This window comes from Osmerus mordax, chromosome 6 (assembly GCF_038355195.1).
Source record: "Osmerus mordax isolate fOsmMor3 chromosome 6, fOsmMor3.pri, whole genome shotgun sequence".
NCBI lineage: Eukaryota > Metazoa > Chordata > Actinopteri > Osmeriformes > Osmeridae > Osmerus > Osmerus mordax.
This window is the reverse complement of record NC_090055.1, coordinates 12,894,332-12,918,454: the sequence shown is the minus strand read 5'-3', so window position 1 is coordinate 12,918,454 and position 24,123 is coordinate 12,894,332. Positions and strand designations below refer to the sequence as shown.

Genomic DNA, 24,123 nt, shown 5'->3' with positions numbered 1-24,123 from the left:
TAAAGATCCTGTAAAGTAAATTCCATGTTTGGCTTCTAAGTACTTTATATACCTGTGAAATGAGTTCCTGAAAGCATGTGCAAAGCGCTAAAACTTTGTCGCACTGAAATGTGGAGTTAAACCGAAGAACAGTTTCTCTTCCGTTTACAGATCAGGTTTTAATGGGCGGAGCCAAAAAATGCCCTATCTACGTCATTTCGCCCCATCTACGTCAGATCACTGACAGCTCCTCCTGCTGTACTGTTATTGTAGCCTACATCAGCTAGCTAGCTAGCTTCAGGATGTCTCCCACCACCCGCAACTGCATCTTCCCTGGATGCAAGAACTACAGCTGCGCTGCAACGCCATTTAAGTTGCTGTTGATAATGAAAGGAAAAATAGGTGGAGCTAGAGATCGAGGAAAAATAGGTGGATAGCTAGAGATCGAGTTTCAGGGTACTTGCCGCCGAGTGAGACCCTGGCTTTGTTTACATAATTAGGGCCATTGTAGAATTTGGTTAAATCAGCCCTGACTTCTGTAATCAGATTCAGAGCTAATAGTATCTTACTGAGTGTACTTCGTGACTGCCATCTGACTGTAAGTAACCAGAGTTTGTTTCATTCATTTGTGTTTTGCTAAAACTTTGCCTCAAGGACAGAGGGTAAGGGTATAGCAGCTAAATTGGTCAATAGGTAGCTAGCTAGAGATCGAGTTTCAGGTTACTTGCCGCCGAGTGAGACCCTGGCTTTGTTTACATAATTAGGGCCATTGTCAGCTGCTCTTTAGCATATTTAGGCGATTAGCACTGCAGAGGCAGCCTCGTCTGGCAGCCTCGGTCGAACAAAGACAGGGGGTCTACCTGCGGGAATCCACCGAGGATGGCCGACGTGGTGGATCACCTCTTCTGATAAGTATCACCCTATTTGTATTCTAATCCACCTAGAACATATTCATAGCTAGCATGTGTTTCTTCAGCATTCCCGTTCATTACACTACCCGTAGACGTAGATATATCACAAAGTATATACGGTCAACTTCTAACCTTCACTACCTATCCAGATCTTCTCCACCTGCCCTCTCTCTTTCTATAGGGCTCTGGAACTGCCAGTCTGCTGTGAACAAGGCAGACTTCATACCAGCGTTTGCATCTCATGTTTCTCTTCATGCCCTTGCGCTGACAGAGACATGGATCCGCCCTGAGAACACTGCAACTCCAGCTGCTCTCTCCGTCAACCACTCCTTCACTCACTCACCCCGCTTAACCGGGCGGGGTTGTGGGACAGGGTTGCTTCTTTCCCCACATATTAAATACACATCCACACCACTCCCTGTTACTGCCAAATCATTTGAACACCATTGCGTGATGCTAACTGATCCTATCAAAGCATGCTTAATTGTTCTTTATCGCCCACCAGGCCCGCTAGCCGACTTTGTGGAGGAGCTGGACATGCTCCTCAGCGTCCTCCCGGATGATGGAACCCCCCTGATAGTCCTTGGGGACTTCAACATCCACCTCCAAGGAACTCAGGTCGTCGACTTCTTGTCTCTCCTGACCTCCTTCGACCTGACGCTGCTGAGCACACCGGCGACCCACAAGGCAGGCAAACAGCTAGACCTCATCCTGACACGTAACTGTATCACTGACTTAACCTCTGTAACCCCACTGCATATTTCTGATCACTACTTTATCCAATTCTTTATCTCTCTCCCTCCAACTCCTTCTACCTCCCCTCCCCTTGTAACTTTCCGGCGCAACCTCCGCTCCCTATCCCCCTCCCATTTCTCCTCTATTGTAACATCCTCCCTCCCCCCCATTGACGAGTTCTCGTCCCACCCCACTAACACTGCCACCGACACCTTGTTAACCACTTTAACTGCATCACTTGACTCTCTCTGTCCCCTGTCAACCAGGCCTGCACGATCTTCTCCCTCCTGCCCGTGGCTTACGGATGTTATTCGTGAAGAACGGTCCACCCTTCGGGCAGCTGAGAGGAGATGGCGCAAGTCCAAAGGCGGTCTGGACCTTGATAAGTATCACTCCCTCCTCAAATCCTTCTCTTCTCACATAACTGGTGCTAAAACCCTCTACTTTCTGAACAAAATTAACTCTGCTTCAAACCCCCACAAACTTTTTTTCTACCTTCTCCACCCTTCTTAACCCACCTCCCCCACCCCCTCCCTCCACCCTGACAGCAGACGACTTCTCCTCCTTCTTTGAGAAAAAAGTCGCCGACATTAGCAGTCGGTTCCCTAAACCCACCTTTCCTACCCTCTCACCCTCCATGACTTACCCAACTAAATGTCTAAACTCTTTTTCTCCCCAGTCTGAGGCAGAGATCTCTGACCTCATTCTCTCTCATCGCCCCACCTCCTGTCCCCTTGATCCTATCCCCTCCCCTCTCTTTCAAACCATCTCCCCCTCCATCATAACTTTTTCCATGTCCTAAACTCCTCTCTTACCTCTGGCACCTTCCCCTCTGCCTTCAAACAGGCTAGAGTTACCCCTCTACTCAAAAAACCCTCCCTTAACCCCACCGTCCTCCAGAACTACAGACCGGTATCACTGTTACCCTTCCTTTCAAAAACAATTGAACGTGCTGTATCTAACCAACTGTCTAACTTTCTCTCTCAGAACAACCTGCTTGACCCCAACCAATCGGGCTTCAAGACTGGCCACTCCACAGAGACTGCCTTCCTTTCTGTCACCACTGCCCTCCAGTCTGCCAGAGCGGCTTCCAGGTCATCCGTCATCATTCTGCTGGACCTATCTGCAGCGTTTGATACGGTTAACCACCAGATCCTGCTCGCCAGACTTTCTGAGATGGGCATCACTGGCACTGCACTCCAGTGGATCTCATCCTACCTGTCGGGAAGATCCTACCAGGTTTCCTGGGGAGGCAAACTGTCAGGCCCTCGCCAGCTCTCCACTGGTGTCCCACAGGGCTCCATCCTTGGACCCCTCCTCTTCTCTCTGTACACCACCTCACTTGGACCAATCATCACCTCCCATGGCTTCTCCTACCACTGCTACGCTGACGACACGCAGCTGTACCTGTCGTTCCCCCCGACTCGATTCAAGACCCTGGTATTGACCTTCCGAGCAGTGAACGGGACTGCACCCGTCTACATCAAGTCTCTCCTGCAGCCTTACACCCCCACCCGTCACCTACGGTCTTCTTCAGACAACCGCCTGGTGGTCCCACCGCTCAAGACTGCCCGGTCCCAACACAAGCTCTTCTCCTGTCTGGCCCCCCAGTGGTGGAATCAACTGCCCACCTCCATCAGAGACACTGACTGTCTCTCCACCTTCAAGAAAAGGCTCAAGACGCACTTGTTCCGGGAGTACAACGGTACTCAGGAATGGTTCGCTTGACCCGATGTTAGTTTCCTCAAGGATCAACTTGTTGCTCTTGTGGTTAGTGGTAACTGATTTAAAATTGTTTGTCCTCGCTCTGATATATAGTTTTTATTATTGTTGCTTGTTTTTTTTGTTTTTTTTTCACAGGTACACTTGCACTTATAGCAGTTCATGTTGTTTAATTGTAACTTGTTTAACTACATGCTCTTATGGTTCTTCCCTTTGGCACTTACTTTGGTTGTTCACAATGTGTGCTTCATGTTTTGGCTACTCGCAATGTTTTGTGGCTATCTCGTTGTTATGATCAGTGACCTATGCACTTTGTAAAGCTCTCTCTTGGAAGTCGCTTTGGATAAAAGCGTCTGCTAAATGAATAAATGTAAATGTAGATTTTGTGAAGAGCCACGCTCATGGAAAGCTTCGGATAAACTCCAACAGCCGCCTCGCGCCACTGACCATTTCACGGCGGACAGTTTTAACATGGAACAGAGACAGATAGGGTTCACCAACACACGGCTTCTCTTGCAGCGCGGAGTAAAGAATATATTGTGCTTATTAAAGTTATGCATTGTGCTTATTAAAGTTATGAACTTAGAAGTGTGCTCAGGCTTAAACATTGGGTCTCACACTGGGTGTGGGAAGCAGGCTGTTCTATGTGTCTCTATCTCTTCATTTTCAGAAACAACACTTGAAACCGGGTGGAGACGGCACCCGAGCAGGTGGGACGCGTAGGCAAGAACAACTCCCTGATGCACGAGAGAACAAGCTCAACCCTTTTTTGATACTTGTGTTTCAATTGCACTGTATAAATATATGCTGGGGAGGGACAGATACATTTTACATTACATTTAGTCATTTAGCAGACGCTCTTATCCAGAGCGACTTACAGTAAGTACAGGGACATTCCCCCCTGAGGCAAGTAGGGTGAAGTGCCTTGCCCAAGGACACAACATCAATTGACATGGCCAGGAATCGAACTGGCAACCTTCAGATTACTAGCCCGACTCCCTCACCGCTCAGCCATCTGACTCCCTAGCCAGTTGGACTTCGTGAACCAGCCAGTTGGACTTCGTGAACCAGCCCAAAACTCTGTTGCGGGTAGGGAAACTTAGACAACTCCAGAGCTCTACTTGTTGATTTCCAACTGCTGCATTAAAGCTGATATTATCGGACCTCTGCGACTCCAGACCACTCTTTCTAGAACACAGATTTGTGTCATTCAATACCATCATTACATATTGGAATAGACACACAGACTTTAAATCCTTCAAATGGTGACCCCGACGCTGAAAAGAAGGAGTCCAGAGGGTTCCGGCCCAACCGACAGATCGGGAGAGAGACCCATACACCAGTACGAGGTGGCAGACGTAATCGTCAGAGGCGCCTCAACATAAAAAAAAGGTAAGCAGACACCTGTTAATTCAAAGTACTGCTATTCGGAACTGAGAACCAAATTTAGACGATTACTATGTTTCATCGTACCTAGTCAAACCAACAGTGGTGGGAAATCAACCGTTTTTGTGTTTTGTCTTTGTCCAAGGGGAGGTTAGAGTCCTCTCCAGGGGTTAGAGTCCCTAAACTCGTTGTCTTTGTCCAAGGGGAGGTTAGAGTCCTCTCCAGGGGTTAGAGTCCCTAAACTCGTTGTCTTTGTCCAAGGGGAGGTTAGAGTCCTCTCCAAGGGTTAGAGTCCCTAAACTCGTTGTCTTTGTCCAAGGGGAGGTTAGAGTCCTCTCCAGGGGTTAGAGTCCCTAAACTCGTTGTCTTTGTCCAAGGGGAGGTTAGAGTCCTCTCCAGGGGTTAGAGTCCCTAAACTCGTTGTCTTTGTCCAAGGGGAGGTTAAAGTCCTCTCCAGGGGTTAGAGTCCCTAAACTCGTTGTCTTTGTCCAAGGGGAGGTTAGAGTCCTCTCCAAGGGTTAGAGTCCCTAAACTCGTTGTCTTTGTCCAAGGGGAGGTTAGAGTCCTCTCCAGGGGTTAGAGTCCCTAAACTCGTTGTCTTTGTCCAAGGGGAGGTTAGAGTCCTCTCCAGGGGTTAGAGTCCCTAAAATCGTTGTCTTTGTCCAAGGGGAGGTTAGAGTCCTCTCCCGGGGTTAGAGTCCCTAAAATCGTTGTCTTTGTCCAAGGGGAGGTTAGAGTCCTCTCCCGGGGTTAGAGTGCCTAAAATCGTTGTCTTTGTCCAAGGGGAGGTTAGAGTCCTCTCCCGGGGTTAGAGTCCCTAAACTCTTTGTCCAAGGGGTGGTTAGAGTCCTCTCCAGGGGTTAGAGTCCCTAAACTCGTTGTCTTTGTCCAAGGGGAGGTTAGAGTCCTCTCCAGGGGTTAGAGTCCCTAAACTCGTTGTCTTTGTCCAAGGGGAGGTTAGAGTCCTCTCCAAGGGTTAGAGTCCCTAAACTCGTTGTCTTTGTCCAAGGGGAGGTTAGAGTCCTCTCCAGGGGTTAGAGTCCCTAAACTCGTTGTCTTTGTCCAAGGGGAGGTTAGAGTCCTCTCCAGGGGTTAGAGTCCCTAAACTCGTTGTCTTTGTCCAAGGGGAGGTTAAAGTCCTCTCCAGGGGTTAGAGTCCCTAAACTCGTTGTCTTTGTCCAAGGGGAGGTTAGAGTCCTCTCCAAGGGTTAGAGTCCCTAAACTCGTTGTCTTTGTCCAAGGGGAGGTTAGAGTCCTCTCCAGGGGTTAGAGTCCCTAAACTCGTTGTCTTTGTCCAAGGGGAGGTTAGAGTCCTCTCCAGGGGTTAGAGTCCCTAAAATCGTTGTCTTTGTCCAAGGGGAGGTTAGAGTCCTCTCCCGGGGTTAGAGTCCCTAAAATCGTTGTCTTTGTCCAAGGGGAGGTTAGAGTCCTCTCCCGGGGTTAGAGTGCCTAAAATCGTTGTCTTTGTCCAAGGGGAGGTTAGAGTCCTCTCCCGGGGTTAGAGTCCCTAAACTCTTTGTCCAAGGGGTGGTTAGAGTCCTCTCCAGGGGTTAGAGTCCCTAAACTCGTTGTCTTTGTCCAAGGGGAGGTTAGAGTCCTCTCCAGGGGTTAGAGTCCCTAAACTCGTTGTCTTTGTCCAAGGGGAGGTTAGAGTCCTCTCCAGGGGTTAGAGTCCCTAAACTCGTTGTCTTTGTCCAAGGGGAGGTTAGAGTCCTCTCCCGGGGTTAGAGTCCCTAAACTCGTTGTCTTTGTCCAAGGGGAGGTTAGAGTCCTCTCCAGGGGTTAGAGTCCCTAAACTCGTTGTCTTTGTCCAGAGGGAGGTTAGAGTCCTCTCCAAGGGTTAGAATCCCTGAACACTGTCTATGTGTGTGGAGTCAGATTGAGTTTAATAAAAATAGAGAGGAGTGTGGTGTGTCTTTTCTTTGTCCTCTCCGGTACAAGAGGGTTACAGAATTGAATTGATGTGAAAAAGTAATATTTGTGTGGAGTCGGGTTGAGTTGAACGGTATTTTAAACAGATCTGTCGTTCTTTAAAAAATAAAATAAAAAGATCCACTAGGTGTCCTCCAAGGACCATAATTGCCTTCAGTGCAAAATCTAACAAATTGTCAAATTGTGAGATCACTCACTTTTATCAATCTCGTGCTTTTTTCTTTGACCAAGAAGTTACAGAAATCCAGAGGAGAGTTGGAGAAAGGTGGGGGCTAAAAGAGTCCAGTTACGTTGAGATCTTACAAATGTGATCCCAGAGGGTATACCCCTGGTTTATAAATTGGTTCTAATACAATTGGAAGAGTTATACTAGAGCAAACCAGCTGTGTTGGTCAAAGAATGGTTTGAGGAAATGTATGTGAAAAATTATGAGGAAGCAATTGGAAAGTTCAGAATCAGAATGGGATTTATTCGCCATGAAAGTTTGCACAGACAAGGAATTTGCTTTGGCAGGAAGGTGCATACAATAAACATATACCTAAAATTTAAATATGTGGACTAACTATACTAAGGGTACATAAACTAGCAGTACTAAGTGGGATTAGAATATAATTAAATATACAATAAAATAAAATATAAGTTGCCAATTACAATATAAAAATACAAATATTACAAAAAATACAAATGTACAAGATACCATGTTGTAATGCAGTGCAAAAAGCAGTGTTTTTTAAGCAAGAAGTCATTAGAGTCAAGTTACATAAAGGATTGGTTTAGAGAGGATCATGGAAGGTTATGAAATAAAACAAGAACGTTTTGTGGATGTGAAGAGATGATTGGTTTAAACACTGATGTTTTGAAGAGGAAACTATGAATATACTTTGAAGGTATATGGGATAACATTTTAAGTCAAAATAGTAAAATCTAGGGTTTTTAAGAGTTTTGATAAAGGTATTAGATGTAATTTGGTTAAAAATGAGAAAGAGAAAATAACTAAATGTACTTTTATTTGGAGTTTAATTATAATTTGGTTTTAAGTTTTATTTGAGTTTTATCAGAGCCTGGCATACTGTTTGGGATAAACAGTTAGGCTGTGATAATGTTGTATTATGAAGAGGGTTATTATAACATTCAGTTCTGAAATAATTTGGGAAGACTCATCAAGTCTGATAAATTGTGGTTATGATGGTTTGAGCTAATTGGCTCGTTTTGAACTGCAGCAAAACGAGTTATGAAGTTCTACCTATCTGACCTTTATAGAAAATATAGTTGGGAAAAATGTTTGGTTAATAGCTACATTAAGAACATGATTTGGTTTATATTTAATTTAAGAAGCATACGGATTCTGGTTTGGCATAATGAAAATTGCTTTGATCATATCTTTGATAAAAAGAGCTGTGATTTGGTAAAATAGAGAATCTAAAACAATATTGGTCTTAAACTTAACTGTTTTAAAAGACAGAAAAGGTTTTTTGGAGTGAAAGAAATTAGACTAACAGTTGATTTTCTAAAGAAGGGAACAAAGAAACAGATTGTCATTTCTAGGCATGACTAATAGGAGTTGAATATCAAATGATGATGTATGGTCTTATTAGATGCTGTTACATGTGTTTGCTCAACAATAAGAAAACTGAAGGGTCAATACTGCCTGGTAATTATAGATATGTTTACAGTGGATTGAAATCTTTCCCAGTCCTGTACCAGATGCATTAACAACATTTGAATAGAATTATGGAAGCTCATAATTCCACAACTTAAACCTAAAGCTCACGAGAAAAAGAGATGTCTTCTGCTAAATTCTGTTCCAGGTGAAGCAGTAAACCAAAGAGTGGAGGAGTCAAACGAGGAGATTGGGTATTGATTAAAGTTATCAATGAAAGGAGTGATCTTATGAAAACTTTAAAATATCCTGTCTAATTTCTGGTTTTTCTATTTGTTTCGAATTTATTTTATTTTATTACAATTCTAAAAGCTTGGCTGAAGTTGTATGTATGTGGTGAAGGGGGCCTGTGAGTATGTCCAGGTCTGCCGTGGATACATGGATGTCGAATGTCCACTCTGTGGAGTGACGGTGGGTTTTCCCCTATAACATCATTAGGATTTTCCCACTGTGTCCAGTGTGTCCACACCACTTGGCCATAACGCTGCATAGTCTCATCATTATTGTTGATTTGTATGTCAACATTGTGTAATCGGTAATGGGATATTTTTTACATTTGGGTTTGTTGTCACACCTTACTGTTCGCATCTCATTTGACTCAGTTACTGCTTGATCATGGGAGATAAGGTGATGCTGGGACTGTAACTCTTTTCTGCTTCAGGACGAGTCAGACCGGCGGGTCTGACTACCTAACCCCTGTTCTAAGGCCCCATTCCCCTGGAGACCATGTCCCCCCCCTTTCTTACTGGATGATCTACCCCTTCCCCTTGGAGACCCTGCCCCATCTGCCCCTATGCCTCATCAGACCTAGGAGTGGTCTGCCCCCCCTTCCCCTTGATGACCCTGTCCCACCTGCCCCAATACATCATCAGATGTTCGGGGAAGCCTGTTGTACATTTATGGACAGGACCATTCAAGGTCATCATGAGAACCTCGCACGCCTGCCACCAGATCATTGGCTCAGCTGTGGAGAACCCAAAGACAGGGTTCCAAATGCCATTGCTGGGGCTGGCTGACCAGGTCCGGGCTATGTTGATTGATCTCTGGTGTTTTCAGAGATCAAAAGAGGGATTAAAGAATATATTGTGCTTATTAAAGTTATGCATTGTGCTTATTAAAGTTATGAACTTAGAAGTGTGCTCAGGCTTAAACATTGGGTCTCACACTGGGTGTGGGAAGCAGGCTGTTCTTTGTGTCTCTATCTCTTCATTTTCAGAAACAACCCTTGAAACCGGGTGGAGACGGCACCCGAGCAGGTGGGACGCGTAGGCAAGAACAACTCCCTGATGCACGAGAGAACAAGCTCAACCCTTTTTTGATACTTAATACGTGTTTCAATTGCACTGTATAAATATATGCTGGGGAGGGACAGATAGCCAGTTGGACTTCGTGAACCAGCCCAAACTCTGTTGCGGGTAGGGAAACGTAGACAGCCCCAGAGCTCTGTACTTGTTGATTTCCAACTGCTGCATTAAAGCTGATATTATCGGACCTCTGCGACTCCAGACCACTCTTTCTAGAACACAGATTTGTGTCATTGAATACCATCATTACATATTGGAATAGACACAAAGATTTTGAGTCCTTCAGGAGCCGTACCGAGCATCGCCCCCCCGGCCGTTCATCCTCCGGTCGCACCTGGACCATCCACCGCCGCCAGCAGTTCATCACTCAGTTGTGTGTGCTTGTTAAAATGATGTTCAAGGTTTGTGATCGATTTTTTAACAACAAAACAAATGAATTATTCAGAGATGGGAAGACTGCTAGATAACTTTTCCAGAGGTATCTCTGCTATAATTAGTGCAAACCGCTAACTTGATATTAGGCTACTCGGTGTATAATTGTATTTTGGTGAAATGGTAGCTAATGTGCTAGAAGTAGTTGGAGAGCTCACTGTCTGCTGTCTCTGCTGTAAATGTTTACTCCTGTGTTACAGCTCAGTGGAATATTTCATTTATATGCATCTTTATGTTTCACTCATTGAACAAATACATTCTAATTACTGTTTTGTTCGGCTTGACGTAGCGTCCATTATCTGGGTCGTAGCTTACTTGAAAGAGGCGGCGCCTTCCAGCGAGGGGGCGAGCTTCAGCTCCGAATTCAGGCGACACGCCCCCCAGTCTCAAGCAGAGAAGACTGCTGATTTTCTTAAAATTTCAAAGCCTAATTTAACATACTTGTCGGTGTTTTTTTTCATTCGAATTAGGATGGGTAGTTAATAAAACATTATTCACGTGGTGTGGTGAACTTAAAACTCGTTTTTAATTCCACTTTACAGGATCTTTAAGGGTTAGGGTTAGCCCCAAACATAACCCTAAAAGTCTAACACCCAGCAGTGTGTATTTTTTTTGCCTCACCTTTCACATTCAGAATTTTAATTACTAGACAAAAAATTATATCCTGAGAAAAGTGGATTTTGAGGGGTATAGCTCCATACACCTCCATTCATTCTGCACTAGCTCGTTAGTGCCCTCATGTGGAACTAGAGTGGAACTGCAACCAGTTCAGAACCCGGAAGTTTCCCGAGAGTGGCAGTTCTCCCCACATTCTCTGCTACAACTACTACTACTACTTCCTCAAAAGTATGATGTTTGAAGGCGTGTCACGCCGCTTGGCAGGAACATTCCAAAAGGTACATTTGACTTCATGCAGCGCCGGCGGCGCCGACAGCTGTCTGCAGCTGGCTGACTTGAAGCAGTGAATGCCATTGGCTGCTTCAAGTCAGCCAGCTTCAGCCGACTGTAGGCGGCGCCGGCGCTGCATGAAGTCGAACACACCTAAAGACGCAGGCCACGGCCCTCCTACATTAGAAGTTTCGCGCGATAAAAAAAAAAATGCAGCCCAGTCTAACATTAAACAAGTGATCTGAGATTTTTTATTTATTGACTAAACTATATGAATATTCTTCTGATTGTATTTTCTTGGGCGTGGTTGGAAGACTTGACGATTATGTAATTGTTTGAGCTTTTCAAAAGCTGAACATTGCAAGTTACTGAACAAACCATGGACGAAAAAGACGAAGACTTGGGTGAGTTGTCATATCTGTGTTGTTTTGTCAAAACTGCATGACGTTAAACGCCTGCTTTACATACTATAATATACTGTATTTGATTGTACCACAAGATAATGAACTTAGACAGCCTCCCAGTCCCCAGATCCGACAGAATAATGACTTTCAAAGGGGCTTCAAAGGATTCGCTTTGGCTTTGCAATAGACAACGGAGGAATGTGATTCCCCTGTGATTCCTGTTTCTCCACCGGTTGTATGTGTGGTAGTTTTAGACAAAGACACCCAAAATCCCCCACATGCTTGATTTACTTTATTTAACAAATCTGCTTCAAACATCTCTATACTGATATCAAGTAATTAGTAGGCTATATGTGACGCCTGTCTCTCTTGGTCTTAGAGTTTGTCACATTTTGTCACAAGACACACACTTGTTCATAGTCAGGTTTTTTCTTTTTATGAGAGAAATTAGGAACGTTTGTTTCTGATTAACCAACCTCTTAAATAAGACAATGTCATGTTACAAAGGTCCATGAAATACATTTGATTACTTTAATGGGTATCCATTCTTCTTGTTGCAGTGATATTTTCGACTGTAGATTTAGCTATTTGTTGCTGATTCTGTGTCCACTTGCTGAATGCCATGGTGTATTTTGGGTGCATTGTCTGAGTTGTAATCAAGCCTGGTTTCCCCTTCTCTACAGCTCTCTTTTTTACAGTCTGCCCATCGTGTTCCACATCTGTTATTCAGGGAAACTGTTGCTACAATATTTATATCTTCCATTATAGCTATTGTCTAACCAGTGTTTTATGGCCTTTAACTTTGTTACTTTTTAAAAAAACAATTAGATGGAAAGCACCCTTGGGAATAATGTAGGTGCTCTGAGTAGCAAATGACGCACAGGCGTGACTTGGTCTACCATAATCAAGATCTTGGTATCACTTTTTGTTATTTATCCTGACATTGTTATTTATACACATAATTGAATGAATAGTTAGGTCTAACATATTACATTGTTGTTAGTTTATTACTACGTTGTTCTGTTTAACAAGACATTTAAAGTTTAAATTGGTAGTTATGCATTGTAGTTGTGTTGCAGAATTACATATCAGGCCTTTGTCCTACAGTGCATAGAACAACACAGAACATCTCCTGAATGGATAATACTGTAAGTTAACAGTTTTAAGTTGCAACACAGCCTGGACTATTTAGAATCTAAGTCACCCACCCCACCTCCCAAAGTAACCCAAAGTCTGTGCCTTAAAAGATCGACCTCTAAATGTTGGCCAACATTGTAATCCAAATAGTGTTCTATGTAAATACTTCATGCATACTTTGTGACTAAACGTACATGAAGGAGGCTCTTTAATAATACTTTATCACTGATATGTCAAGCAGTTTTTTTGTTTTAATCTCGCTAAGTATGTTTACCAAAATATTGCAATACAGTACAGAAATTGAAAGTCATAAAACAATAAATATATATATATATATATATATATATATATAGGATATGAGAATATATATGATAAATTATTGTATATATGGAAAATTACAAAACAAAGAAAGTATACGTATTTTATATAAATGCATTCTTTTGAGAGGTCCCTATACTGTATGAATCAATGTACACTAATTTGAGTAGGGCTGCTCAGGATCAGCCATCCGTTTTCTGGTGATTACAGTATCTCTTAACCAGTACCTCTCCTTTGTCTCAGTCTCTTAAGACGAACTCCAGTCATAAGCCCCCTCCTCAAGAAGCCCACTGTCAACACAGGTTCTTGCCAATTACTGCTTGATTGCTTAAAAAAAAATTCAAACCTATTTAGCCTCGAGATTGCCTTGACAATGAAGGGCACACTATAAATCAAATGCATTGTTATTATTATTATCTTTTCGTCAAATGGGGGTATATGGGGAGGCTGCCATCTATGATGTCTCTGTCCTGAGAGTGGTCATGGGCTGGGAGCTGTGAATTTATTTCTTTTAGACTGTTGTAAAATCATTACTGCCTGACTGTCACTATCTATGTTTACATTCTTGTGACCTATAAAAGATGGTCCTCTGGCCTTCAGAGATGAGAGAGAAATGATCGAGACCTAAGCCTGGTGTTGTGTTTTCATTTATTGTCAGAGGTCTGGTTTTCTCTCCCAATCTGCAGATTGATAATACTTATAAAAATCCTGAATTCAACTGAACTTAGTCACTTCAATGAAGAGACGGACAAAGAACTTCATCAAGAGCAGCGCTGTTTATCATTAAAATGATATGTGCAAACCACTTGCAGTGTTTCCCCTAGGTTTACGGGGGGGGGGGGCGACCATGTAGAGACAGAAATGACATGCCGTCGTGTAAATAAGATAAATAACATAAGGCCATTTACTTTGTTTAATAAAAGAGCAAGCTATAGACATGTTTTGTAGGAAAGGTAACCTTCAATGACTTAATTTGTGATCTGGCGCTATATAAAAAATATATATATTTAGATATATATATATTTATTTTTTTACTTGACCTCCCGGGGGGGCGGGGGGTGCCGTTGAGGGAGCGGGGCGCCCCCCTAATATAATGGTGGGGGAAACACTGACTTGTTTCCATTGAAACTGAACTGAAGGTTGTCTATCAATTTACCCCATCACCTTTAGGAGAGTTCGATCCTAACATTCCAGAAGAGGGTCCCACATCCCCTCCTCCTGGCTGGCTGGACTGTGTGACAGGTTATGAGGAGCCTAAAGGAGAGGGTGAGGCAGATTATCCAGTTATTTATCCAGTTATTTGTCATTTGTCATATTACATCTCACTGTATGATGACTATCTGTTGGAAAAATTGAAGATGTAACACTTTTATTCTGTATAAAATGATACTGTGTTTGGCTTTCTGTGCAAAGAGAGGCGTACCCCCAAATCTGAACTCTGGGTAACACTAGGCTTACGTAAACAAGGGGACCTGGGCTTGACCACTATCTTACTGGGGAGGCCATAAAAGAGTTGGTAAAGCTTTAGAGGTGTCAGAGAGCGCACAAACGCACACACTCAAACACGCACACACCCGCGCCAGGTCTATCAAGGGAGCCAATGAAGGAAGAACCATGGTAAATTTGCATGCCTATGTATTAGACAATAACAGTCAAGAGCGGTTCTGTTTAAATAGCTTGCTAGCACAACATGCTAGCGGACAAACTTTGTAGCACAATGGCATGTGATATTTTGTCTCCTTGCGGCCGCAAGCAATAAAGTTTTCTTAACTTGTTTACCGACTGACTGTGCAATGCTTGATAGATTAATATTTCTGACACTATAAATCTTATTGCATACTGTACCAATAAGACTTCCCAACAACCTATCTGGCCTTGCCTTCTTCCTTGCTTCCATCCTCCCTTCCTTCCCTGTTTTTGTCTCTTCTATGTGTATATTGTGGCTGATAACAGTACCTTGTCCTCTCTCCCCAGATGCTGCAGATCAGCTGTACCCCCCTCCACCTGCCTACAACCCCCAGCCTGAGAATGACAGGAATGCCTCTGTTCCCATTGTCAGGTTAGAGCTGCCTCAAGTTAGACCTGGCTCAGGTTGGGAATGAGGAAGTGAAAATGAATTAAACTGGAATATTCCAAAAACCTTAGGCCTATATCTAGAACACTTTTTTCCCCATCACTCATATATGTATTTGCAATTATATAATTATTTGCAACTATTTCTCTACTAAATTACTGTAATAATGAAACTGTTTTATTTCAGCTTAGATTCCAATGACTGTAACTTCAGAATAATTGTTCTGCAGTAAAAGCTGATTTAGGTCTATGACGTTGAAAGGAACTCTAAAAGTATTGTGTTGATGTTGACCCAGGGTACCCACAGTATCTGAGGATATGGCAAGAGAAGCCCTGCTCAAGTTTGTGGCCTCAAAGTGGTGCTACAGTAGCAAGCCTGCTAGGAACCTGGTCTTCAAAAACCTGAAGCCTCTCACGGTCTACAGGGTAGGAAACCAAACATTTCCACCACTGATCTTCACACTCATCAATTTTAAAGTATTATACTCTTTGTATCATTTGTATGATGGGGCGAATATGACCTGTTTTTCTAGTAGTGGCAGCAATGCTCTTTTTTTGCAGTACCGGTTGGAAACATACACAGAGACTAGATCTAGTACCTGGAAGTGTCAACCATTTACTGGTGGTATGTAGAGATATGATATAAAATGAATTTATATAATGGTATTATGTTCTCTCTCTCCGTCTCTCTCTTTATCTAGCTATAGATATCAAGCTATCTATATACGGTATATCTATATATAGACTGTATAAATACATACGTAGACACATACATACAGTACATATACAGTATCTGTCTCAATCTGTTACAGGCCAGGATGTGGATGGGCCTCAGTATGGCATGAGTCCGCCTCCTTGGGATATTCCTGTGATAATGCCACAGAGATACACAGATGAGGTGCAAAAAATCTGTGTGCCCCACTCTTCCGTTGTTAAGGTACACTACAGTCCCTTCCTGACAATAGGACCCAACTCTCAATCTGGGATATGTTCTTACTTCCTGACTCCCCTTCTCAAATAAAGGTTGTGTGATAGAAAATGTTTCTATGGTCAACGTGTGTTACAGCCATGCCACCGATGCCACGGCTTTGGCAGAGTGCGCTGCAAGCACTGTCAAGGGAAAGGATCGGTAAGTGTGTAACACACACAACCTTTCCACTATATTTTCACTTTATTTTGTTTTGCTGTCTCCCACCTCTCTCACATTCACTCCCAGATGTATATATCCCATACACACAAAAAACCCACACACATCCTCTGTTTCTGTCTATCTTTCTTTTCATCTTTTTGTCAGTATGCCTTTTCCGATGATAAGAAAGAGAAAAGTAGATAATAATTGATGTAGGATAAACCTTTTTTCTAAGAAACGCTGTACAGCTTGCCATGGCTCCAGGTACACCAGAAACAAGCGTTGCGGAAGCTGTCACGGAAGGGGCAGAAGAAGGTGAGAATCTCTTTCTCTCAGCCCTTGAGAGAACTGTAAGATAACTATGAGCACCCCTATGTGTGTGTGGGACAGATAAGCACTTTACAGTTTTTTTCCAATCGCTTTGGCTCATTTTTGGAAACAATCTTATAACATTCTCTAAATCAGTGTTTCTCAACTTTTGGATCGCAAGCAGGTGCGGAGAGGGACATGTACTTCGGGTCCGTAAAAAAAGCTAACGTATATTAAGTTACCAGACTTGCCCAAGTCTCACGCATTCACTGTGAGACACCAAGTTGATAGCCGTCTCAAGTTATACAAAGTTAAACACCCCCCCTCCCCTCCCTGGTCATGACTTACATATGACCAAGGAGAAATGTGAGTCCTGAAGTTAGACCAGTTGAGAAACACTGTTATAAGTGTAATCGTCACATGTTTACAGTTTTTCTCAATTGCTTTGGCTCAATTCTTGAATGATAATTCGTTTTTTCGAAACAATAAATTCTAATCTCTGAACAATTTATTTATTGTTCACACCAGATTAGAATTTCTTATTCATTCAATAAATGTTCATATGTTTTGGCACGTGTGCAAAAGAGTAAGTACAATTGTCTACAATTGGGCACAATAACTACATGCACATGGATCCTGATCAAAACTGATGAGTTGATTCTCAGTGGCATTGTCATACTCTTCACAACTTCTAAACATTCTTTCATTTTATGAGCCATCACATGCAAAATTATTAATTCAATTAACAAAATCTGTCAGACATATAGCTCTGGAAAACATTGAGAGACCACTGCACTTTTTTTCTTTATAATTACAACAACAAAAAGTTGAGAAGGACAATTTTGTGGAACAGAAGGGTAACATTTGCAGTGGCCTTCACCCTTCTGTTCCTTACTTAACATTGTCCTTCTCAACTTTTCTTATAAATGAAAGAAAAAGGTGAATTATTGAACTATTGAATTACAGTTTTTCTCAGTCGCTTTGGTGCATTTCTCACATCACTATTTACATTTGCACAACAGTTAATGCAGTTCTCAAAACAATTAGTACAAACTGCAAAACCTAGTTGATAACCTGCAAAAGTGTGTCACTTGCTCAAAATGGATAACTCATTCCTCAAAAGCAAGTATTCATGTCAATGAAAGTGTCCGTGTCATCAAGATGAAAAGTCCCGACACCATTGTTTATGAACAAGATAGTCAAATGGCTTTGTCATGTTTTCATTATGACAGTTTACTCTGTAAATGTTTTCCAATGCAAAAAAGTCAGATCTTGGTGACACTACCTGAAAATGCTCAAGACAGCACTATATACTATTTGCACAGCCATTTGAAAAATACAGTTAAGTTACACATTACTGTATATAGGGAGGTAAATGAGTACAAGACACTGAATATGTATGTTTCACATTTTTACTGCATATGCTCTTTGCAATTCTAATTTGTTCACAGCATTGTGCAAAAAATACACCCTTATTTATAACAAATATAAACTCCCTTTGGGTACAGCTGTGCACAACGGTAAACAATGTTGCAGTACAACATGCAACAACAACATCAGGGATCCGCCTATGTACTTGGCCTCTCCTTCCTCTTCACCTGTTTTGTCCCCTTCCTCCCCGCGCCCTCTTCCTCAAGGCTGACCTTCCATTTCTGTGTCACAGTATTGTAGAAATGGTACACACTATGTCCTGCTTGGTTCATATGTGCTTGTAAAGTGGGGGTTTATGGGACTCAGCTCTGACAGTGATTGTAGAGAAGTGGCTTATCATTGGTTGCAACTGATACTTCACACACCCCTTCTCTTCAGTGAAAGCTGAGATTCACCTGAGAGAAATGGTTCGATTTAGGAGACATTTTCAGGAAAAAAAATATTTAAAAAAACTTTGTAAAATTTGCTTGACAGATTTTGACAACTAGTTCAACATTTTGGTATATAATGACTCAAACAATGAAATGAGGACTATTAGTTTTATATGGAATGACTAGTCAGCATTCACAAGTATAGTTTATTTTGACAGACATGACATAAGCAAATGATAATGTTATAAAACATTTAGTCATTTAGTAGACGCTCTTATCCAGAGCGAAAACAGCAGAGAGTTGTATGAAAGCAATTGATGCATGTCCAAACGCACTTGCAATTTGTTGGAAGGAATGAGGAACTGCTACTATGATGTGCACAAATGACTAAATGTTGTGGAGGTTGAACTAACTGTTGAACTAAATGTGCAAATGTAAATAGTTATGTGAGAAATGCACCAAAGCGACTGAGAAAAACTGTAATAATTTTACATGTGATGGCTCACACAATGAAATAATGTTTAGAAGTTGTGAAGAGTATGACAATGCCACTGAGAATCCACTCATCAGTTTTGATCAGCATCCATGTGCATGTAGTTATTGTGCCCAATTGTAGACAATTGTACTTACTCTTATGCACATGTGCCAAAACACATGAAAATTGCTTAAATTAATAAGATATTCAAATCTAGTGTGTGGTTATGTTATGCTAGGTTGCTGTTATGTTATCAAATCAAATTTATTTGTATAGCCCTTTTTACACGCAAGCATGTCACAGAGGGCTTCACATATGCCCATAGAACTGCCCCTCAATCAACCTAAACCCTCAAGGAAGACAAGGAAAAACTCCCAAAAAACTCTCAACAGGAGAAAGAAATGGAAGAAACCTTGGGAGGAGCAATTCAGAGAGGGATCCCCTCCTCCAGAGACGGTTGGTGAGAGAGAGGAGCAGAAAACAGGCTAAACATAGTCATACAGTGTCGGTGGGTTTTTAAAACACCAAAATCCATTGTTCAACTTTATAGATGTAGGACAGGACCGGGAGACTCGCGACCAGGTCCAGCGTTGGCTGACCGACGACCAGGCAGGTGCTGACAACTCAAACCCCCCACACCACAAGGGATGTGTGTGGGGGGGGACAGAGAGAGGAGAGCAGGGATTAGAGAATGCCAGGAGCAGCTAACAGTTACAGTCATAATATAGACATATATAGCTGAGTATCATCTGCATAACAGTGAAACTTTACCCCAGAGCTTCTAATTATGTTTCCTAAAGGCAGCATATAGAGAGAAAATAACAGAGGGCCTAGAACTGAACCTTGTGGTACTCCGTATTTTACAGTGGAGCTCTGAACTAACACAGAGTGTACTTTTCTTAGTGAGACTTGCAACAGTATCAAATAGGAACTTAGTGTTGTGTTTGTTCTTACTAATCAACCTAGAGAAATAATCTGATCTGGACCTGATGAGGACTTGCTTGTACTCCATTAGGCTGTCTTTCCAGGCCAGGCGGAAAACCTCCAATTTAGTGGTACGCCACTTATGTTCTAGTTTTCTAGTGGACCTCTTAAGAGTGCGGGTTTCCTCTGAATACCATGGAGCCAGTTTCTTGTCCTTTCTTTTCCTTGGTTTGAGAGGGGCAACAGAGTCTAGGGATAGCTGAAGAACCAAATTCAGATCCCTCGTTTTAGTATTTAATGATTTATTTGGGACGTCAAGGACTTCTAGTGCAGCGGGTAGAATATTAGCCAGTTCCAGAGCTGTGTTTGGGGTTATGCAGCGGCTAGTAAAAATATTCTTAGTGCCTCCAAGGCTCTGGCAGAGGTCCATTTTGAAGGTGACCAGGCAATGGTCTGATAATATAGGATTGTGGGGGTGGACAATGACGTCACTAATCTTAATTCCCCGCGTGAGAACTAAATCCAATGTATGCGAGTGAAGATGGGTAGGTTTGGAAACCACCTGAGTGAGACCTGTGGAATACATTAGAGCAGTAAAGGCCTTACTTAAAGGGTCTTTTGGGTCATCCACATGAATGTTAAAATCACCCATAATCAAGACGTTATCAGTATATGTCACAAGATCAGCACGAAAATCTGCAAATTCCTCCAGGAGGAGGGAATACGGGCCGGGGGGCCGGTATAGAGTAACTATACAAAATGAGGGAGGGGGGCCAGGAGTAGTAGCATTATTCCTTTTTAAAATAGTTGGTGGTTTCATGCAAATTATTTCAAATTATTTAAAGGTATTTACAGATTTTAGGCTGAGGTTGAAGCTAGCTTTATATATCATAGCAACACCACCACCTTTCTTTGATACACGAGGGATGTGTGAGTACGCAAAATCCGGAGGCGATGCTTCATTCAGGGGGGAATATTCATCAGGTTTTAACCAGGTTTCGGTGAGTCCAATCAAGTCCAGGCTGTATTCAGACATTAGATCATTAATCAGAACGGCCTTTGTGGATAGAGATCTGATGTTTAGGAGCCCAACATTCCAGTATGGGTTTTTGGCAGATTTAGACGTAGATAATTCTTCTGAGAAGGTGGCACTGTCATCAGAAAACTTAGTAGGAAGCGCAACGGGGGAGCAAGGCTGAATACATATTAAATTGGTATAATTCCTAATACTTGAAGGCCGAAATTCAGAGAAAGGGCGGGGAACCGACACCGTCTCAATGGGAGAAATGACATGTTATGCTAGGTTGCTTGCGTTATCCCAAGAATTTCAGTGCCCAGTTGGACCTTGTGTTGTTCTGTGCACCTGACAATAAAACTTGAACAATAAACAAATTGTTCAGAGATTTGAACTTCTCATTTTAGAATTGAGCCAAAGCAATTGAGAAAAACTGTAATATACAGTGTATAATGTATATGGGCAATGGCCGACAGTGCTGCCATCTCTGTGGTCTAACCTGTTGTTCTCCCAGGTGTGTATTCTGTCATGGAAAAGGCAACAGAAATTGCCAATCCTGTGCTGGCAAAAAGTACCTCCTCAACTACATCCAGCTGACTGTAACATGGTGCGTTTCAAATTATATAAAACTGCAAGAGCACATTCATCAAGATCAAACTTGATTTTACTTTGTGTATCAAGTGAAAATAAACAGCAGTGGCTTTGACTTGATAAATTAAGTTGCACAAATTACTAACACAAAAAGGTTATATTAGTGGTACACCCAAAAGTCACAAAATACAGTCTGTTTACTTACCCTAGACAACATTAAAGATGTGAACATGAAATACTAGCTTGAGTAGAAGACTCTCAAAGCCAAAGTCAGCTGTTGGCATCACCTGACAATAAACTGGCTGCATCCTCAGTACAATACAACAATTACAGGCCCTGCGCCTGGACAGATGGTCTATTCACGTAAAAGACTAGAAATTCCCACACAGGCACCCAACACTGCTGTAGTTGACTAGAGTTTACTGCATCTGCCTCTGCTTTATTCCCATCAAGATGTGTGTTTGTTATCTCATCATGCTAGTTTGGTTGCTGCTTCCATCCCAGCGCTAACCTTAGGTTCTATAGTATGGATATATGCCCCTTAATGATGGATAAGATTCCACATCATTTGAAGCTTTCTCTGCATTCTTGGTCAGATGGCTTCTTAAAGCAGAACCACACCACCAAAGATGCACAGACATTGTTCTAACAAATAATTTCACTGCGTAAACCATTGGTTGACTGAAATACTAATTGAATCATGATAACTAGAAAAGTGTACTTAAGTGTGGTTTACTTACATGTTCTGACTGCCCTCCTGCTTTATGTCTGTCACAGGAAGAACCATGTGTTTGAGTTCATACCTGACCGGCTGCCAGAGTTCCCTCTCAAGAAGTTTGAAAAGGTGACCGCGGATCCGTTCTTTGTGGATGAAAACCTCCTGGTAAAGAGCGGTCTTCTCTTCCCTCTCCTCATCTATTCTTTCCTTAATTTTGATCCCCTGTTGTCTTCTTGTGACTTCTCATGTAATATTGCACTGTAGTCTAGACTTTAAATTTTAATTCATTTACATTTTAATTTCAGTAAAATTGTCTTATGTCTATTCAGTATGTATTGGCCAGTACTACCAATGCTTCTTTTCTCAGGTGTACCCCATTGTGGGTTTTCCTGACCAGGACATCTGTGAACAGTCCAGGATAGCAACCCAGGAACACTTCAGCAAATTCTCCTCTGTCAGCCGGATTCTACAGCAGGTCAGATGCAAACTCATCATACACACAAACACACACACACATGCACTCAACCACACACAAAGTACACATTCTTAATCACACACTCCCTGCCATATGTACAGTCTGTACCACACAAACATTGGCTAGCTAACAAATGGAGCATATATATGAAATGGAACTACTCACATTTTCTTTAATACTGGAATGTGCACCCAAAATGCAATTGCCTTGTATGGCCAGTAGATGTCAGTGCCTGCTGCTACCTCAACCACTGCTCCCCTTTCTTAAGGCCTTTAAGTGATTTATTCTTGAGTAAATTGATAAATACAAGCTAGTTTAAAATCCCACCTAACCTTTCATTCAGTAGCTTTTACACAATTACTTATACCTACTTAATCTTTATGATTTGGTCCCAGTTTTACAATTGGAGTATGGTCTTGGAATCCAATTGATGATGGTGAACAAGGATTTTGAATTTGTCCTGCAGCCTTTGTTTGTCTTTTGTTTTGCAGCGTCAAAGCATTGAACTGGTGCCCCTGACTCATGCATTCTATGCATACAATGGAAAAGACTTTGAATACTTCATTTATGGTCTTGAAAACAAGATTTACACTGCAAAGTATCCCTCTGCATGTAGTATTTTGTAAATGTAAACATTTCAATTCTTATAAAGAATGTATTTGTAATCGCTTACCATTAAGCAAATATGTCAGTCCTTAATGTACTTAACTTACAATGTTAATCTTTTGTTTATTGGTAATAATTAGTCAACATGTATAGTAGCAATAACACATGTATGTATTGATATATAGTAAAGCAATAGCCCTTATATACTTTAAAAGCCAATATCATTTGTATGATTATAATCTTACATGATCTTAATCCTGGATCAAAGCTGACACACTGTTATTTGCCTTAATTGTCTGTCCATTTCATGTTGAAAGATTGTTATTGGAATTGGAACATTCTTATTTACTGTATTTTACAGATACACCCCATTCTTAAAAACACTAGTTTTTGTGCATAGCTTTTGATAACTTTATCTGTATATATTTACCTCCACACTATACAGTGATTGTTTGTCCTGGGCTTGTTTCACAATATTCCAGACAGTGTACTGTAAATGGAAGGGCCTATTGAGGAAGGGCCTACAGCATGTGTGTTGACCTTTTTTAAGAGACAAGGGGAACTGTTGAGAGACAGACCAAAAAAATATGCTAAGATTAGATCTACTTTTACACCTTATTGTTAGAAAGGTGTTGCTTACTATAAATTATCTTTAGTTGGGTCCTTATCTCATAGCAGTGCAAGTATTGTTTGTACCCTATTTTTGGCAGATTCATCAAGCCTTATGATTTGTCAGAAAAACTAGTCACACCAACAACAACATTTTGGAAATACGAGTGTTGGTGACAGTGTTCCTGGCACAGAAAGAAGGCTACCAGATGCTACCAGTGTGACATAGCAGATGAGAGTCCAAAATAACCAGGGAACGAATTTGTGGTGGTCAAAACAGCCGTGGCCCACTGTAGCCTGGCATCCTCAGGGGCTTTCACATCCCTCCATTTCCTGACAAGGAGAAAGTCCTGCTATTTAAATAAATTGTTTCAGTTCTCCCTAATTATTCTGCATATTTTTGAGTCTATCTTTAAATAGATTTCGAAGTAATTATGATGTTTGTGTTAAAAAAACTGGAGGAGGTTCTATAAGAAACTGAGAATTAGAGATCCACAATCATGTGACACGGAAATCACTTAAAGGGCTGGACACAAATACTATCTATCCTAGGCCTTTTTCTTAGAAGGTTGGGCCTTCAACCTTGATT

At 41.9% G+C, this 24,123-nt stretch overlaps 1 protein-coding gene across 1 annotated transcript; it reads left to right on the top strand.

Annotated features, from left to right (window-relative positions):
• Positions 1 to 11,106: 11,106 nt before the first annotated feature.
• LOC136944156 (protein SSUH2 homolog) lies at positions 11,107 to 23,919 on the top strand. The gene is made up of 12 exons (XM_067237801.1): positions 11,107 to 11,353; positions 13,979 to 14,074; positions 14,783 to 14,867; positions 15,178 to 15,307; positions 15,443 to 15,506; positions 15,694 to 15,818; positions 15,948 to 16,010; positions 16,246 to 16,325; positions 21,050 to 21,142; positions 21,904 to 22,009; positions 22,212 to 22,319; positions 22,811 to 23,919. The coding sequence occupies exons 1-12, from the start codon at positions 11,329 to 11,331 to the stop codon at positions 22,943 to 22,945; spliced, it is 1,110 nt and encodes a 369-aa protein (XP_067093902.1). The 5' UTR covers positions 11,107 to 11,328; the 3' UTR covers positions 22,946 to 23,919.
• The last annotated feature ends 204 nt before the right edge of the window (positions 23,920 to 24,123 follow it).

What these genes read in the sequence shown, in the direction of transcription:
- LOC136944156 (XM_067237801.1), top strand. Translation starts at nt 11,329, where the DNA reads ATGGACGAAAAAGACGAAGACTTGG. An exon ending in TGAGGAGCCTAAAGGAGAGG is followed by an intron (nt 14,075 to 14,782) that starts GTGAGGCAGATT and finishes CTCTCTCCCCAG; the next exon opens with ATGCTGCAGATCAGCTGTAC. An exon ending in TTGTGGATGAAAACCTCCTG is followed by an intron (nt 22,010 to 22,211) that starts GTAAAGAGCGGT and finishes TTCTTTTCTCAG; the next exon opens with GTGTACCCCATTGTGGGTTT.